Source organism: Sycon ciliatum, chromosome 11, assembly GCF_964019385.1.
Source record: "Sycon ciliatum chromosome 11, ocSycCili1.1, whole genome shotgun sequence".
Lineage (NCBI taxonomy): Eukaryota > Metazoa > Porifera > Calcarea > Leucosolenida > Sycettidae > Sycon > Sycon ciliatum.
Window position 1 is genome coordinate 28,726,339 of NC_088653.1, and position 17,688 is coordinate 28,744,026.

At 47.7% G+C, this 17,688-nt stretch overlaps 1 protein-coding gene across 1 annotated transcript in view; it reads left to right on the top strand.

Annotated features, from left to right (window-relative positions):
• Positions 1-13,228, top strand: part of LOC135827270 (CUB and sushi domain-containing protein 1-like) — a 48,382-nt gene extending 35,154 nt beyond the window's left edge. Inside the window, exons 6-7 of the mRNA XM_065339800.1 lie at positions 12,872-13,045; positions 13,218-13,228. Of these exons, the coding sequence (XP_065195872.1) occupies positions 12,872-13,045; positions 13,218-13,228 (185 nt within the window). The remainder of the gene's footprint in view (positions 1-12,871; positions 13,046-13,217) is intronic.
• The last annotated feature ends 4,460 nt before the right edge of the window (positions 13,229-17,688 follow it).

Below are 17,688 nucleotides of genomic sequence, written 5' to 3' on the forward strand. Positions count from 1 at the left end.
GAAATGCTGATTTGCTTTGTCAGGAGCTACAGCCAGCTACATGACATTGTACATGTATGTAGTGCGTATGTGCACGGTGCGCTGAGTCGTTTGACATCCCACTCGCATACATTGCATGCATATCGGTCATAGTATCGCTTATAGTGATAAAATGCTCAAAATCAAACACCAACGCTATAGGCGATACTGACTGTAGTTAGGTGGTATGGGCTCTATAAAGACTTAAGCCTAAATCGAGGGAGTTTCTATTTTGAGGGAATCTCCATTTCGATGTTTGTATTGTTTTTTTTCCCTCTGGTATTCTGTATTTCTAGTTCACGCGTGCAATGTGCCAACATTGGCTCATGGTAGGCAGAACAATACTGAGTCAGTAATCCTGCATGGGACGACTGTAGCATACACATGTGATGTTGGATATTGGATGAATGGATCAGCTACAGTGACCTGCACTGACAATGGTTTAAGTGAACACACCACCTGTAAAGGTAAGTGGAATGTACTCACTCTTATCAGGTCACGTTTCTGTTGGGTTTTCTAGTTTCAAACGTACTTCTTGAGTAACAAATTCATAGTGTGCAAAGTTGAACACAGGCCACAGAACACTGTGTGTGTATGTGTGTGTATGTGTGTGTGTGTGTGTGTGTGTGTGTGTGTGTGTGTGTGTGTGTGTGTGTGTGCACGTGTGTGAATGTGAGTCTCACGGGTGATAATTGCATCCATTCGAGGAGATTTCTTGCCCAACATCCGAAGGAGATATTGATCTCCGGACGACGCTTTCAAATCTCAATGGACTCCCTGATAGTGGGAAGCACGTCACAGGATGCTCGACAAACCAGAGGGTAAACACATGGCTACTGATCACCTGCAGCACGGAACCATCAAGAGCACAGATGTAATTTTCATTGGGGCGCAAGTGTCGTGGGGGTTTTATGCTTATTTTGAAAATCCCAAATCGAAGACTAGTACCAGGAGAACTACGTACAAGGTACAAAACATTACGCAGGGCAGACAAAGCAGGCTCACCTGAGTAGGAGCTCCGACGTCAGGGTTGAGCAGATGGATGCAAAGCGGAGCCATGGTGAGGGCGCGTGGAGAAGGCAAGATTCGAAGCCACAGCGAAAACAAAAACGATCTCAGGGTCGTTGGGAACGATGCCACTAGCTGGGCGCCAATTGTCATCGGGTTTTTTTTATGCCTCGACGATAGCCCTTCCGATTACTCTCGATATCTCATATCACACGGACGCCACACTCAGAGAACAGATTATTGTTGTTGCTCCAAAGAGAGTCTCAAGAAGAAGGCCACAAACAACAATCGTGCGTACAATAATATGCATGCATGCGCAACGTGCGCAGGCCGCACACCGACCACGCGGACCCAGCACACACGTGCCAAAAGGGGCACATACCCTCCAAAAGGGCAGGGACAACACAAGTACTGGCTGTGGAAACACGAATGGCCAGAAGAAAAATCAGGGAGTCCATCGAGATTCGAGAGCGTCGTCCGGAGATCAATATCTCCTCCGGATGGCCATTGAAGGCGCTAGCACCCTCACAGTGAAACCGTTGAATCTTGCTGTGTCTGTACAGGGTTTGTACACACAATGATTGTGGCACTCACCTTCGTACACACATTTCCTGTGCTTTATCTGCTGAGCTCTTGCATATCCACTCTTTCAGCGCACTTCTCCTTGTCGGTTGTAAATGCAAATTCATATACTCAATTGCACTCAATCTGTGGACAGCAATTGCATACGGCTGTTGTGTGTTTCATTTGTTTTTTACATGGACACACATACTTCCTCCGCGTCATCGAAATTGTCGCAGTTTCACTAGTGACTTGTCACTTGTTACTGACAACTCCATAAGCTAAGCCATTCAAAACTTATTACACAGTATGATAGTCTGAAGCCTAGAGTAACGTTCCAGGACAGTTGGACTGAGAGTTTTCATGCAGAAATGAAGTCCTCGTCGTCGCTGATGTCAATGGACGCAAAAATATCGTTCCGAAATATTTCAAGGAAGGTTGAAAGTTGGTCGCGCCTCATCTCAAACGCTTTGACTTTCTCCACAGGACAAGAGCTGCTATGCTTGTCGTCTGCTAGCTCTGGATGATTTCTACTTCACCACCAACGAAGCCTAGTAAGAATACATGATCGTTGCGAGGTCGGTTGATTACCGTCGGCAGAATCACCTCGATCTTGAAATGAACTTTTTTTAGCCGTGGCATGCCCATTTATTTTAGCTGTGTGGTCACAGCTCATGCAGGTAAATGTACTATCATGTCCAGCGCGCCCTCTTTTTCAGCAACACTGCCCGGCCCTGATTCACTGGTATACCATGGTATGGCACCTGCGCGTGCATCACTAGCACTACATGTAGAGTCTACACGGCTCTTGCAGGTACAATCATGTACTGAGTGTCTCAGCCAGAGCGACAAATTTTATCGCTGTTGCAGGCATTTAGTTTGCTGACCCCTCGATGTTTCTCCAAGCGCTGCCACTTATTCCACGAAGTCATTCTCACCCCAGCTAAGGTAAAACAGTGATGAGGCTTGAGTGAACGGCCATAAGCACGAGAAATGTGCAGGCTGCAATGCCTGACTGATCTCACCGAGTCGAAATTACCATTGCAGCGACATCAGCGAGGAAATTGTATCTATTTCAAAAATTCCAGCTTCCAATAACAGAAAATAGAACTTTGCCGTCACCCTATACTGATGACCATCGCCTATGTCCAATTCCTTACCTGTGGTACGAGTGCTGGTGAGTAAATACCCCGTTTTATATCAAAAGTCAAACTGCGACAATTTCGATGACGCGGAGGAAGTACGCTATCGATTGCTTTCGTTATAGAAGACCAGGCTCGCCCCTTGTGAATTGTTCTGACGATGGGTGACTGGCCCGAAACGTCCATAATGTTTTCAGCATCATTAATGTAAAATAGAGAAGAAAAGCATGAGAACGAGTTATGCAGCAACTATGCACGACTGTAACAAGATGATAAACGGTAAGAAAGTGAGATAACACGTCACACAACTGACAGGCTACTCAGACATTCAGCGTCCGGAGACCTAGCTCTAACACATCTTTAGTGCACAAACCATCAGCCTTCCAACTTGGAAGGTTCAGTATCCGAGTTTAGATATCAGTAATAAAAGAATGGTGCTTGGTGTTGTGTACCCTCACCAGATGTCAAATGTCACGGTGTACTTCTCGACGCGACAAGACCCAGTCAGCGCTATCTGTCGCAGACATCGACTTCTTTGGGTGGACCATGTCGTCCGTGAAGGGCCTGACTCAGGGTCTTAGCAAGCACTGGAGGTGGCAATTATTACCCCTGACATCAAGCGCCCACGTGGCCAACCCCATCTCAGATGGATTGACAATATTAAAAATGATATAAAGCACACCAATATTTATATTTCTGACTGTTTTGAGCTGCCTCTAGACAAAAAAATGTGCTGCGCTTGCATAGTTGTTCTTACTGCGATACTTTCAAGCAATCAATAATGAGATGCCTTTTGTTGACCCTTCTGCCTGGATTTCATTGACAGATGCGTCAAGCCCATGGGTACTTCCATGAGTGACATGCGAACCGTAACAATTATAAAATAATAAAAGAATTTTCATCCAGCGCATGCGCCAAGAGTGAATAGCAACTAAATAGAGGGGTTGTCAGTTGACAATCCCCCTTTTATTTACAATGCAGTTGCGTGATGTCCATCACTTTCTGAACAAAAAAAAAGAAGAAGAAAATTGAAAGGAGTGAAAGGTATATGATACGAAATGTTAGGAGGAGAGACAGTAAATTAGAAGGAGAGGAGAGGTGAGACAGACAGTGTTAGGAGGAGAAGGAGAGAAAAGAAGAACAAACGTTATTAGGAGGAGTACGTGGAGCAGAATTTGAAAGTCATGGGCTGAGGCAGATATGATGCTGATATTCAGAGATGGGCATGTTCCCACAACCAGTCGTTGGTCTTCAAATAGTGGGTGACTGCAACCTTGAAATGTTGCAAGTTCTTGGGGCATAAATGGACCAGAGAAGACTCCGGCGGGCAGCTGGTTCCAGACGGGGGCAACTGCGTGAGGTTTGGCTCAACAAAGGTTGTGTCTGGACCGGGCTGGAAGTTCATTTGCCAGTTGGTGCACGGGGGCATTACATCTCTGAGATGTGCTATGGGAGGACTGGACTGTTCGGTGTTGGGGCTGCTGGGGTGTAAAAATTCTCTGTAGAAGGGGATGTGCATCTGGACAATGCATCTTGTACAGGAAGCAAAGTGCTGCAACTATCCAACGAAGAGCAAGACTCGGCAGCCGTTGAAATCGGTAGCATGCCCCATTGGGTGCGGTGGAAGCTGACAGGTAGTGTATGGGATTTGGCTGGTTCAAATTGTTTTTATCTTCCATTCTTGACCCCAGAGGAAGATGTTGTTGACTGCTAGCTGGAGGGCTTGGGTAGTATCTTGTTGGGTGGTGGAGTGATGTTGGCATACAGCGCAGTGTCGTCTGCGAGCGAGGCTAGGTCAGCACCGGCTGGTGTGTGGTCCTCGCAGTCATTCACGTATATGAGGAAGAGAGTCAGACCTATAATACTGCCCTGGGGGACTTCAGCCTGTACTGGGAGCATTGAGGATGTCTGGCCACAAATATCCACTCGAAGGTAGCGTTCACTGAGGTATCTGCTGAGCCACTGGTGTAGTTACCCACGTAGGCCATTTACGTTGGGCTTGTGTAGCACACCGGGGTGTGATACGCGATCAAACGCACCGGCGATGTCAATGGCGAGTATGAGTGCTGCGCCTTTCTCCCCGGCAGTATGCAGCCACTGGTGGTGGAGGCTGGTACGTAGGGCAGGTGCACTGCGGCCATGTCGAAATCCAAACTGTCTTGTGGAGAAGACATTGTTCAACTCGAAGAAACGAGAGAGCTTGGAATCTCAGGGCCCTATGCTATGTTTTTTTGCCTAGCTCATCGTGCATGTTATTAGAACTGATGGAAATGTTTTTGCCGTTGATTGGCTCCATTATTGTATTGCAAAAACGTTTCAATCAGTTTGAATAAGAGTTAGGCAAAAGTATTTGCAGTTTTTATTGCGGATTGTTATTTTTCTCTCACTTCATCCACTTTTGGTTTGCTCCAATGAGATAAAAATATATTCCATACAATACGATACAAAAGAATAATACAAAAGTGTCGTTACCTTGATAGTGTGCTTGCGCTTAACTGTTGCTGACGGATAAATGCATGATTGCCTGTGGAGCACACTACATAACTTTACAGTCTCCTATAACACGCATCCGGTCTGACGGCAAAAGAGGCTGCAGATTTAGTTTTTCTGCGCGTTATCAGCAATGACTACTGGTCTTCAGCAACTTGGGTCTCCTGTAATACACATCCTGCCTATGCTTTCGTAATGCTAACATAATGCTCGGAATAACACTCGCTACTGATCTTCGGAAACTTGGCCTGACTATCACTCACAATAAGACTGTTGCAATGTTCATAGTTCTCAAGCGCTTAAGTGGTCGTTGGTTTCTCCCACAATTTCATCGTACTGTTGGACGACATGCTATACGACATCCTTCTACCGTACAACACCGTATTGATGTCTGTCGCTGTCACCTTCATCTCTGGTGCGGGTGTAATCTAGTGACTTCGTACATGCGTTATAACAAGAGTACTCTTGGTTATAGTAATAGACCAATCCATTTGTCTGGGTTCATGAAAAGTGCAACCCGTGCAAGTAACAGTTAGCTCGTGTTAAGTGCATGGTTTTTTATTTAGTTGGTAGGTGGCAGCTTATGGGACAGAGAGACTTTTGCTCCACGAGCTTGTGTATGTAAATAGTGTTTTACGTCGACCATGACGGCTCGCTTTGAATTACAGAATGGCTGCTCCGATATTGAAAGGGAACTATGGTGTTCGAATACTTATGATAACATTGTGTATGCATTTACAATTATTATTCACGGTTTGCTGGAGTTACTTACGTGGTTTGTTATATTCTTGCTCAGTGAAGTCCCTCTGCAGAATAACTCTACGATGTGTCACTATCTGACAGGGTTTACTGTCATCCCGTATCGGGTGCAAGCACCCACTGACAGATCAAACACTTTTCTTTCCTCATCTTTGATCTTTCTGTCTTCGTCCTGCTCACTACTGTTTGTCGTTCGAATTTCTGATTTATTTATTTATTTTGCTTCTGCATTTCTGCATTTGTTTTGCACCATGTTTTCCATGGATACGCGGGCTGTGCGCAGCAGCGCACCTTTCTGGGGAGACTGGTATCGTTTTAGGTTGCGTCCCGCTACCCTTATTTGTTGCGTGTAGTACGCTGGTCTCGTTTGTGCTGCACTTGTACGCGCACGTTTTGCCAGGGACAGCGGTTTTGCATTCGCTCCTCTTGGCGCAGCCAGTTCTCTCTCGCGTCTCTCTCATTTTCTCTCTCCTTTCAACCATGCATAATTTGTTCCTGATCTGAAAAGGCTGTGATCTTTTGTGTGACGGTGTGCACGGGGTGCATGACTGAGTGCCTGGGAAGGTTTAGATAACAAAGTGGTACCGAAACCCTGTGAGAATGTCCAGGCGTATCGAGGCGTTTGTGAAACCCTATCGTGGTAGTGGCGATGATTTCGAGGCCTTCTGGTCTAAGTTTTTAGTATTAGCGAACCTCCAGCAGTGGAGTTCGAGCACAGACAAGATGAACAATTTACCGTTGTTTCTGGAGAACGAGGCCTACCTGGTGTGGGACGAGCTTTCGTCAACCGACAAAGCTGACCCGGATGCGGTGAAAGCAACTTTGAAAAGTGCATTCAGTACGACGCCTGCTGCGTCTTTCCAGAAATTTCGTGCCCGCACGTTGCGGACCGATGAGAGCGTCGAGGGGTACGCTGCAGACTTGAAGAAACTGCTAGTTGGTGCTGGCCAGAAAGTCGCGAGTGACGGCAAAGACCGTGTAGTCATCGAGCAGTTCGTTGCTGGTTTGCCCTGGGAGTTTCAACGCCAGTTGCGAATAAATTGTTCCATGGAGTCTGTATCTGACTGTATTGAGTATGTCCGTCGCTTGCGGAGCGCGGAGGGTACATCTCGTCCGAAAGAGCCGGTTGGCGCTGCGGCTGCTAGCTCCCAACGCAGCCGGAATGTTTTATGTTTTCGTTGTAATCAGGCTGGACATATTTCGCGCAATTGTCCCGCAAACCGGAGTTCTGGCAGCAACAGAAGTCATGGCAATGGTGGTGGGCGGCCAGCTTTGACCTGTTTCTTCTGCGATGAGACAGGTCACGTGAAGCCAAACTGTCCGGAGTACAAGAAGTGGCGCCAGTCCCGCCAGCAGTCTGACACGTCCTGGCGTGCAAAGGAGTCTGAAGTGCAGGCCGCAGCACCTGAGCGCACGCCTGATCCATGCCTCTGTGTGCCTGATGCGAATGCATGCTCTTTGCCGCGTCTCCATGTGGATATTGCTGTGGGAGAACAGTCTGCTCGCCCTAAGGCAGTCGTGGACACCGGCGCCAGCCGCAACCTGGTGAGCCGGCAGCTGGTGGAGGCCCTGAATGTGGATGTCCGTCCGTCCGAACTGGCAATTTCGGCTATTGACGGCAACAGTGTGCCTATCCAGGGTGAAGTTTCGCTGCAGGTGTCCAGACTCGATGATGCTGTTTATCTGCCATGCACTACGAGTCGGTTTCTCGTCGTCCCTGATTTGCATGCCGTTGGCTCAGATCTGGTCATTGGCCTGGAACTGATTTCCGCACTGGGCGGTGTTGACGTCCAGTATGATCATGGCGTGCTCACTGGTGTGACGTTTGGCACGAAACCGCAGACCATTGACCCAGTTGCAGCTCCACCCGAGAGGTCGACCCATGACCATCCATATGGGCATGTGACAGTTACCAGAGATGACGAGGGTAATGTCACCCTAGCAACGGATGATGGCCAAGTGTGCTGGGACGCTGCTCGTAAGAGATGGGAGCTGACCTGGAAATGGCAAAGTGGGAGCGAGCCTCAGTCGCCCGTTGGCTGTGGCATAGGCAAGTACTCTCGCTCGAAACTGACTGATGAGCAGGAGACCCTGTTCCAGCAGGAGGTCCGGACTTGGATTGACAACGGCTGGCTGCAGCCGTATGATGTGGACCAACATGGCCAGCCCAAGTGTGTGCTGCCTTTCCTTGCTCAAGTCCAGGAGCACAAGTCGTCCACTCCAGTTCGCCCTTGCTTGGACTATCGCAGGCTGAATGTCTGCATCATCTCACATCCTGGCTCAGAAGCACCTGCCTGTGGTGAGAAATTACGGAAGTGGCGGCAGGCTGGACCTGCATCTGAGTACGTTCTCCTGGACATTCGCAAGGCCTACTTACAGGTCCATGTCGCACCATCATTGCTGCCATACCAGGTTGTCCTCGTCGACGGCCAGCGTTACGTGATGGAACGGATGGCGTTCGGTCTATCCATTGCCCCCAAGTTCCTAGACATCATAGTGAAGTGGGTCTTGCGTGACGTGGTCGATGCCGACAACTACGTGGATGATATCCACGTGCCGCGTGACCGTGCTGCCGAAGTGTCCTCTCAGCTTGCTGCGTTTGGTTTTGAGACCAAGCCTGCAGAGCCATTGCCTGATGCCCGTGTTCTGGGCTTGCAGCTCCATTCTAGCGCCACGGGTGAAGTCTTGTGGACCCGTCGTCAGGGTGTTGATCTGTCTGTTCCACCCACGACTACGAAGCGGGAACTCTTCAGTTGGTGCGGTCGGGCGCTCAGCCATTATCCCGTCTGCTGTTGGCTTCGTCCGGCCTGCAGCTTCTTGAAGCGCCTCGTGTCTGGCCAGTCCGCATGGGATAAGCCTGTCTCTCCTGAAGTACAGCGGTTCCTCCAGGAACTGTCCGATCGCTGTGTGCGAGAGGATCCTGCTCATGGTACGTGGCATTCTTCCTCTACTGGTTCTGGTTTTGTTGTTCATTGCGATGCCTCTGATGTTGCTATTGGTGTTGTTTTGGAGTGTGATGGTTCTGTTCTGGAAGATCGTTCTTGGCTCCGGCCAAAGGACGACCGGCGTCATATCAATCTTGCTGAGTTGAATGCTGCCTTGAAAGGCCTCGAGCTGGCTATTGATTGGAATGTCTCTTCTGTTGTGCTCAAGACAGACTCTAAGACTGTCTTTGGTTGGCTCCAGGCTGTGTTGCGCAATACTGAACGGGTGCGAGTTAGTGGTTTGCAACATGTCTTGGTTCAACGTCGTCTGCAGATCTTTACAGATTTGATTGAGGCATCCGGTATTTCGGTCACAGTGGAATGGGTGCCAAGTTCTGAGAATCATGCTGATGTACTGACTCGTGTTCCGCAGCCGTGGGTTGCTCATGCTAAGAAGTTGTGTTCTTCTGCTGATGTCGCTGCTTCTGCCCCCTCTTCTACACTTTCACATCCATTGGAGTTTGACGTGTTGAAGTCTGGTCAAGCTACTGATGATGCTATCCAGAGCGTTATTCGCGATTTGTCTCGTGACGTCTCTGTTTCTGATCCGTCGTTCTGCAAGTTTCGTAAGCAGTTGTGTGTTATTGATGGTCTATTGTGTCGCACTTGGCGTGACCCCGTCGACGGTGAGGTACTGGTTCCTGTTGCACCGCAATCCACCGTTCCCGCTTTGATTACTGCTGCTCATGCCAATACAGGTCATGGCAATTGGGAAACTATGTGGCGTTCTCTGTGTCAGTCTTGTTTCTTTCCAGGTATGTCTTCGCTATGCCAGGCCTATGTGCGTAATTGTCAGGCCTGCCAGGCTGCCAATCCCCGCAGTGGTCCACCAGCTCCTGCTGTTCAGAATGACGTTCCTGTCAAGCCGTGGGACATTGTCCAGATCGATACACTGGAGCTCGGTGTCAACCAGACCGGTCAGTACCATTGTGTGTTAGTGGTTGTCGATATGTTTTCCCGTTGGGTCGAGGTGGTACCCTTGCGGCGTCATGATGGTCGCTCTGTTGCAGAGGAATTTCTGCGTCTCTGTTTGAAGTTTGGTCCGCCGCGTGTGGTGCGTTGCGACAATGGTCATGAGTTCCGCAATGCTATTGTGTCTTCTTTGTTGGATGTGTTTGGTGTTTGCGTTCGTACTGGTGCGGTCCGTCACCCTCAGTCACAGGGTGGCGCCGAGAGATTCAATCGTACTATTCTCACTCTTATTCGCAAGGTGTTGGATACTGCTGCCGATTGGCTAGCCGAGCTAGAGATTCTCCTCTTCTTCTACCGTACTCGTCCGCATAGTGAATTGAAGATTTCTCCCATGCGTGCTATGTTTGGCTGGGAGCCTCGTGCTCTATTTGTGGACGGTATACCATCTACTCTTTCGTCCTCTCTTTGGGTTGATGGTGTGTGTGATAAGGCTGCTCGGGTTCACGACTATTTGACGGCGGTTGTTGCAGAGCACGCCCCTGCGCCTGTTGTTGAGTCGCCTTCTTGTCCGTATGTTGTTGGTGATCGTGTTCTATTGCGTAACCCTGATCGTCGCCAGAAACGTCAGCCCCCGTTCGATTCTGGTTGGTCAGTTAAACATGTTATTGGTCCTGCCAGTGTTGTGATTTGCCGTGTGCATCCTGAGTCAGGTCGTCGTCAGGAAAAGGTGGTCAATGTCGAGCTCTTGAAGCGTGATGTTGGTTTGGTTGTTCCTGATGTGCCGTGTGCTCCTCTAGTGCCCCCGCCTGATGTTGGCGATGTTCGCGTTGATGGTCCTCGTGATGATGGTGATGATGATGGTTGGGTTTGCTTGGACATTTCCCCCCCATCTGATCATCTGGTTGGTGGTCATTCATTACGTCCCCGTGGTTCTCTGCAGCCCCCTGCTCGCTATCGCTAGGCATCTGTCTTCCCTGCTGTATGTCATTACATGTATGCCCCATCCAATGTTATCAGGTGGAGGGGTGAAAGGGAACTATGGTGTTCGAATACTTATGATAACATTGTGTATGCATTTACAATTATTATTCACGGTTTGCTGGAGTTACTTACGTGGTTTGTTATATTCTTGCTCAGTGAAGTCCCTCTGCAGAATAACTCTACGATGTGTCACTATCTGACAGGGTTTACTGTCATCCCGTATCGGGTGCAAGCACCCACTGACAGATCAAACACTTTTCTTTCCTCATCTTTGATCTTTCTGTCTTCGTCCTGCTCACTACTGTTTGTCGTTCGAATTTCTGATTTATTTATTTATTTTGCTTCTGCATTTCTGCATTTGTTTTGCACCATGTTTTCCATGGATACGCGGGCTGTGCGCAGCAGCGCACCTTTCTGGGGAGACTGGTATCGTTTTAGGTTGCGTCCCGCTACCCTTATTTGTTGCGTGTAGTACGCTGGTCTCGTTTGTGCTGCACTTGTACGCGCACGTTTTGCCAGGGACAGCGGTTTTGCATTCGCTCCTCTTGGCGCAGCCAGTTCTCTCTCGCGTCTCTCTCATTTTCTCTCTCCTTTCAACCATGCATAATTTGTTCCTGATCTGAAAAAGGCTGTGATCTTTTGTGTGACGGTGTGCACGGGGTGCATGACTGAGTGCCTGGGAAGGTTTAGATAACAATATGACCTCTGAAACCAGAAAAATAATAATGGCTACAATTCCCAACCATACAACAACGAACTGATCGGCTGCATCATTGTATTGCAAACAGTTTCCATCTGTTCGAACAACATTCATGATGAGCTTATTTATTTATTTATTTATTTATTTATTTCTGCACCTCGTGGCATGTCAAGACAGCCAATTGAATTGAGGAGAGGGTGAGACCAACCACGGAAGAAGGGAAAAAAAGAAAATTAAGAGCACGTACACAAAGTGGGAAGGGATTAGCAACTTACAAAGCAATGGGATGCTCAGCGAGCTATGCAGCGGAAGCTTGGCAAAAAAGCAAAGCGTAGGGCCCTGAGCGAAAGAAATAAACTTTCTCTTTGTATTCGAGGGTAACACGACACCGTCTACCACATTGATGGCCTAGCCAAAAAAGCATAGATGTTGTAAATTTTGCATTTCTCCTAATTTTTTCAAGACATAACCTAGGATTCGAACCCGCACTACCGCCCTGCCCTGCATGCATTCCCCCGATACACTTAGCATGCATACTCATTCTTCCAAGTTGCTTCACGTTATGATCTTGCATTTGAAAGCCCTATTTGAATATTATGGCCAGCTGTCTTTGATGGTACGGTACGGGACAGGCACGGGATAGCGCCAGGCATGCCGATGGCACAAACAAACACACACCTTGATGATACGGGACGGGACAGGTACGGGATAGCACCAGGCATGCCGATGGCACAAACAAACAAACAAACACGAAATTAAAGCTGTGTGGACCCTGGCTAGCGCCAGACGTTACTGAAGTAACGTCTTTTGACTAGCTACGGGAATAAGTGATTGTTCTGTTGATGATTGTCTCCGTCACCTTGGACAGAATACACAAGAGCGAAACTGGACGGTAATCGGAAGGTAGAGACTTTGGTTTCCATTTGAATAATTCTGGGGACTATGGTGGCAATCTTCCATTACTGTGATACTAATTGTGACTCAAGTGGAGTTTGGCTATAAAAACCCTGCAATCGCCACACAAAGTGGTCATTGCCTACCCCAGCCATGTATTCTTTGGAATAATAAATAAATGAATAAATAGTGCGGTGCGGGTTAAACAATCATACAAATTCATGTATAATGATACTTCGAAGTAGTTTTAAAGAGGCAAGGGGAAAATACTAAACAGTCGCTGCTGGGGCGTTCATAACACCATAGCCGGGTGATATGGACTCTCCAAAGACTTTAGCCTAATTCGAGGGAGTCTCCATTTCGAGGGAGTCTCCATTTCGATATTTGTATTTTGCTTTTCCTCTGATATTCTGTATTTCTAGTTCTCACTTGCCATGTTCCAAAATTGGTTGATGGTAGCCAGAACAATACTGAGCCAGTAATCCAGTATGGAATGACTGTGGCATACACATGTAATGTTGGACATCGCATGTTGGGATCAGCTAGAGCGACCTGCACTGCCAATGGTTTGAGTGCAGAAACCCCTTTCTGTAGACGTAAGTGGAATGTCCTCACTCGTACCAGGTCACCTTTCTGTTCGGTTTTTTAGTTTCAAACATACTTATTGAGTAACAAATTCATAGTAAGCAAAGTTGAACACAGTCCACAGAAGACTGTTTGCGTGGTTTGCGGTGTGATCGTTCAACCTGCATCATTCAAACTTTGCAGGATGGTTCTGACCTACATGCTAGGTATGGACCCACAGGGTTTGATGTCATAGCTGACACACCATGTACCTCACACAGAACATTCGTGTGCACAGATACTTGGTCCGCCAAGTTAAAATTGGAGCTTAGGCCAAGTAAAAAATGGATTGTTTATCGTCCGCGCCCGCCCCGATTTTTCGCCCTCCCAGCCGAATTATTTCATTTTTTAGTTCCAGTAAATGTACTGTATGTACTGCGATCTATGCCTATACGGCCTCCAATCAGCGTGGCAGTAGATATTGGAAGGCCAAGTCCGCAGATTGAATCATGCATGTATGTACTATAGGCTTGAAAGTGAAAGAGATTATCAGCTGCCTGATTCTCTTTGTTGTCCTACGTTGGTTGTTTCACTTTTCCCTATTTGCATCCTCAAAATTATCTTGCAAAATGCTATTCGTCGCTGACGATTCATCTGCACCACATGGATTTATCGCACTCTGTGCAAAATGGCTTAAAAAAAAGAAAAGTGATGAAAGAGATATGTCTAGGGGTTGCAAACACCTACCATACAGCCATATATGCAAAATGAAAAATAAAATAAAATACCTCCCGTCCGCCCCGATTTCTCAGGAAAACCTGACGATAAACAGTCAATATATTTTACATGGCCTTATCTTCGGACTTGATTTTTCGGTGGTCTGCATGTGTCATACGGCATGGAACCACTGAATCACCATCCGAACATAACCATTGACCATTGCATCGGACGACATGGCAGCACAAACCATCACAGAAGTTGCTATCGGTTCGTTTGAGTCTTTTTGACGGAGCTACCACCGACGAACACTTCTGTCAGCGCAAGAAAACGCTGCAACCTCCGCTCGAGTCCGAAAAATAGGTCGGAATTTCAGAGCGATGAAGAATACAGTTTCTCTCTACTTCCAGCTGTCTGGTGTCAAGGATTGTTTGCCGTGGGGAGGTAAAGAAAAGTTGAAAAAGCGCTTCGCGAGCTTGAATTTCAGTGCTGGCACAGTACAGCGCCTAGTGAAGAGTTACCCCCAGCAAATCGCTGACGAAGAAACTGGTGCTCATGTCGACATCTCCAGAAAGTGAGAACAATCCGGCTGACATACTCTGAAGCTCACAGAGGACCGGGCAAAGGAGCTAATCAAAATCAACACCAAGTCCTGAGGGAAAATCTCGTGCAAAGGACGTTCAGGAAACTAACCGAAAAGCCTGGTGCATGGCATTAGGACTTAGGTGCAGTAAGCACAGCCACAGGTGCTACATCAAGCGGAAGCTATCACTGTGCTGCATGTACAAGCACCAGCGTCTCACGTGGGTGCTGATCAGCAAGTACGACAAGCGCAAGAGGCGATTTGAAAAAAAACCCACGCATGTGGCGTGGCATTTTTGTGTCAAACTAAGCCGCATTATTGCGACGAACGGGATAACACTTTCAGCCAACACACAGGCAGTCTCAATCAGCTTCTGAGCGGCAAGGTGACTGGCACACACTGCCTTTGAGCGTGATTTGAGACGAGGCGAATTTGAGCAAGCTATGAAACGTGCAGCAGCTGTCCGGATCGAACGTTTTGAGCGTATGCTTCAAATACAATTATGTATTTCCTTCCTGAGACAAGTGCGAAGATAAGCGCCAATTGTAACTAGATTATTGTACGTCCTCATGTTCTTTCCGCTTGTCTCAAATGTACTTTGACGTGCTATTTCGCCTGACGACATAGGCGATAAAATGATTAAACTGCTAAAACTCAAAAACAAAAAGCTGCAAGTTGTGGACAAACACGTTGAACTTTTTTAAATCTGTTTCCGATTATTTTAATTAAGTTTTTTAAAGACAACATGTGCGCGGTTTACCCACACAATTTTGTACTTTGGCCAACGACGATTCGCACATCAGGAAGTTCTGCAAGCCTGGGTTTGTGTGACTCCCTGTCACAGATCTACTCACACGATCAGCACTGGCTTGTATATATACATCAACTGTTCCAAAAAAGAATGACTTCAGCTCGATTTTGGTCTCGCCTTTAATACTGTACTATGTTGTAACATACATTGGTTACATAAAACCAGGCAGAAGGAACAACGACTCAGCCTATTACCGCGGAAGTACCTCAGGGAAGTATCCTCGGGCCGACTCTATTTCTTATCTACGTCAGCGACATCGACCAATGTCTTACCCCGGAACGCGCCTTAGCGCGTTTGCTGATGACACCACGCTATACAGCCTGTTGCAACCAGGAACTTCTGCTCCCAGAATGCCTCCTTACAAGATGCCCTACATGGCCTTCAAGAGTGGGGTGAGCGGTGGTGGGTGACATTTGAGCCATCCAAGTCACAGCAGCTACTGTGCACACGATCCTTGGACCCAGCCACTCCAGACATCTCATTTGGTGGTGTCGACATTGCCCACGCATCAATACTGAAGCTGTTGGGTATATTGTTCGACTCAAAGCTCACGTTTCGCCAGCACATCAGCAGCATGGCGGTGAGAGCAAGTCAACGTCTTGGGCTTTTGCGCCGAGCCGCGCGGATACTTGACACCAATGGCCGTCTGAGTGTCTACCGAGGATTCATTCGCCCTATGCTGGAGTATGCTCCACTGGTCTGGATGTCTGCTGCCCCGACCCATCTGGCCAGGCTCGACCGCATTCAGTGGAAGGCAATGGCCATCATAGGACCAGATGTGCTCGTCCAGAGTCTGGCTGCACGACGCACTCTCTCTGGGCTGTGCTACATGTACAAGCTTCAGTGCATCGAAAGCCCACAACAGCTGACCAACATTGTCCCACCAGCTGCACCCACTGTGGTTCGTCCACGAACCCGACACACGCATGCGGTGACCCATCCTCACCAGCTCCTCAATACCCTACCACCAGCTGCACCGGAGTACATCAGGCGGTCCTTCCCGTTTGCCCACATCAGTTTGTGGAATCAACTGCCATCCTCCCTGTTCCAGCCACCAATGTCCCTGCAACGGCTGCACCGCTTCAAGGCAGCTGCATGGAAAGAATTGCTACACACTGACTGGCTGTGGGCTACAGACCACCTCTGAAAGCCACTGCTGCACACACCTGCGACGAAGTTGCCAGCCACTCTGGTCTAGATTCACCCTGCCGTATCACTCGAGAGCTACCCACACATCTCTCAATCTCCCCCTTTTTTCCACTATTATTATTCCCTTCTTGTTTGTTTTGCCTTATTTTTTTATTTCATTCTTTTGTCTTAAGTCACTTTCTTATGTTGGCTCATTATAATTATACTTATGATTAATTTTGATGCATACATGACACTGTAAAACAAAACTTGAAATGTTATTCGTACTTCAAAATAGTTGTCCAACACTGACAGTGAAAAGTGTTTTGTTTGAATCCATAGCCTGTCTCTCCAACCGCGCTGCCAACACAAAGAAAAAGAAGTACCGTCAGGCCTTTGAGGTCCTCCGTGCCGGTCTTTCACACCAATGGTGTGTTCCACGGATGGGGTGCTGCATCGTGAATACGCCAGCTAGCAGAAGGGACTTGCAAGTCGCCTTGCCCTCAAGTGGGACAAGCCCTTTTCAATTATCATGGCTTGGGTGCGAATTCGTACCCAATTTGCAGTGTTCCATGCAGTCGACCTCCGGCTAAGTGGGGCAAGAAGGCGCCTGACTTGCCTGTTGATGCAGGGTGGTGCTGTGGTAGGCATCGGCCATTGAGAACTGAATTTCGTCTGTTTTACGTGAAATTTCTCGGAGATTTCCAATGTATTTTACTGGAACAATATTCTATTTTACGTTTTCATGGTATCTCTATTTTTTCACATCTACATGAATTTATCTTGCCCATAAAAGAGGCCGTTACCCCGTCAAAAAAAGAAAAGAAAAAAGTCTGTCTGTACATGATCCGAGGCTGTACGCCATACGCTGCTCTGTGTGTACTACACATTATACATGCATGCAGTGTACACTGTTGTCAACTGCTTTGTCACGTGTGCATTATTCTGTAGTGTTTGGTGTAGAGCACGTAATCTATTCTGCTAGCGACCGTTGGCCTGTACGCCAGCTATGACAGTTATTGGTCTCCTGATTTCGAATAGTTCCTCGCTTGTCGTTCTGAAGATAGTTGTAACAAGTTGTGCTCTTGCTCATGTAGTTCTCTGTCGGTCTTGTTCTGGCGAATACAGTCTACTCGCGATAAGTCGCGCACAGTGTCCTGGAATAGAAAATGCGCGACTTACCGCGAGTGCGCGACTTACATTATGCACCACGTCATGCATATGTACAGCTGTCATTTTTTCTTCTGCATAATGGACATGTGTGCTGAACACGCGTACAAGCACTGAGCTGCATGCGCACGGTACACTGTACTGTCTAGACTGTAGTCTACACTGACCGTACACTGCTGCTGGACACGAGACGTAGATCTACCACAGCGTGAAGCCATGATCGCTATGAAGGATGATCGAAAAAGACAAGTAACGACGTTCCGTTA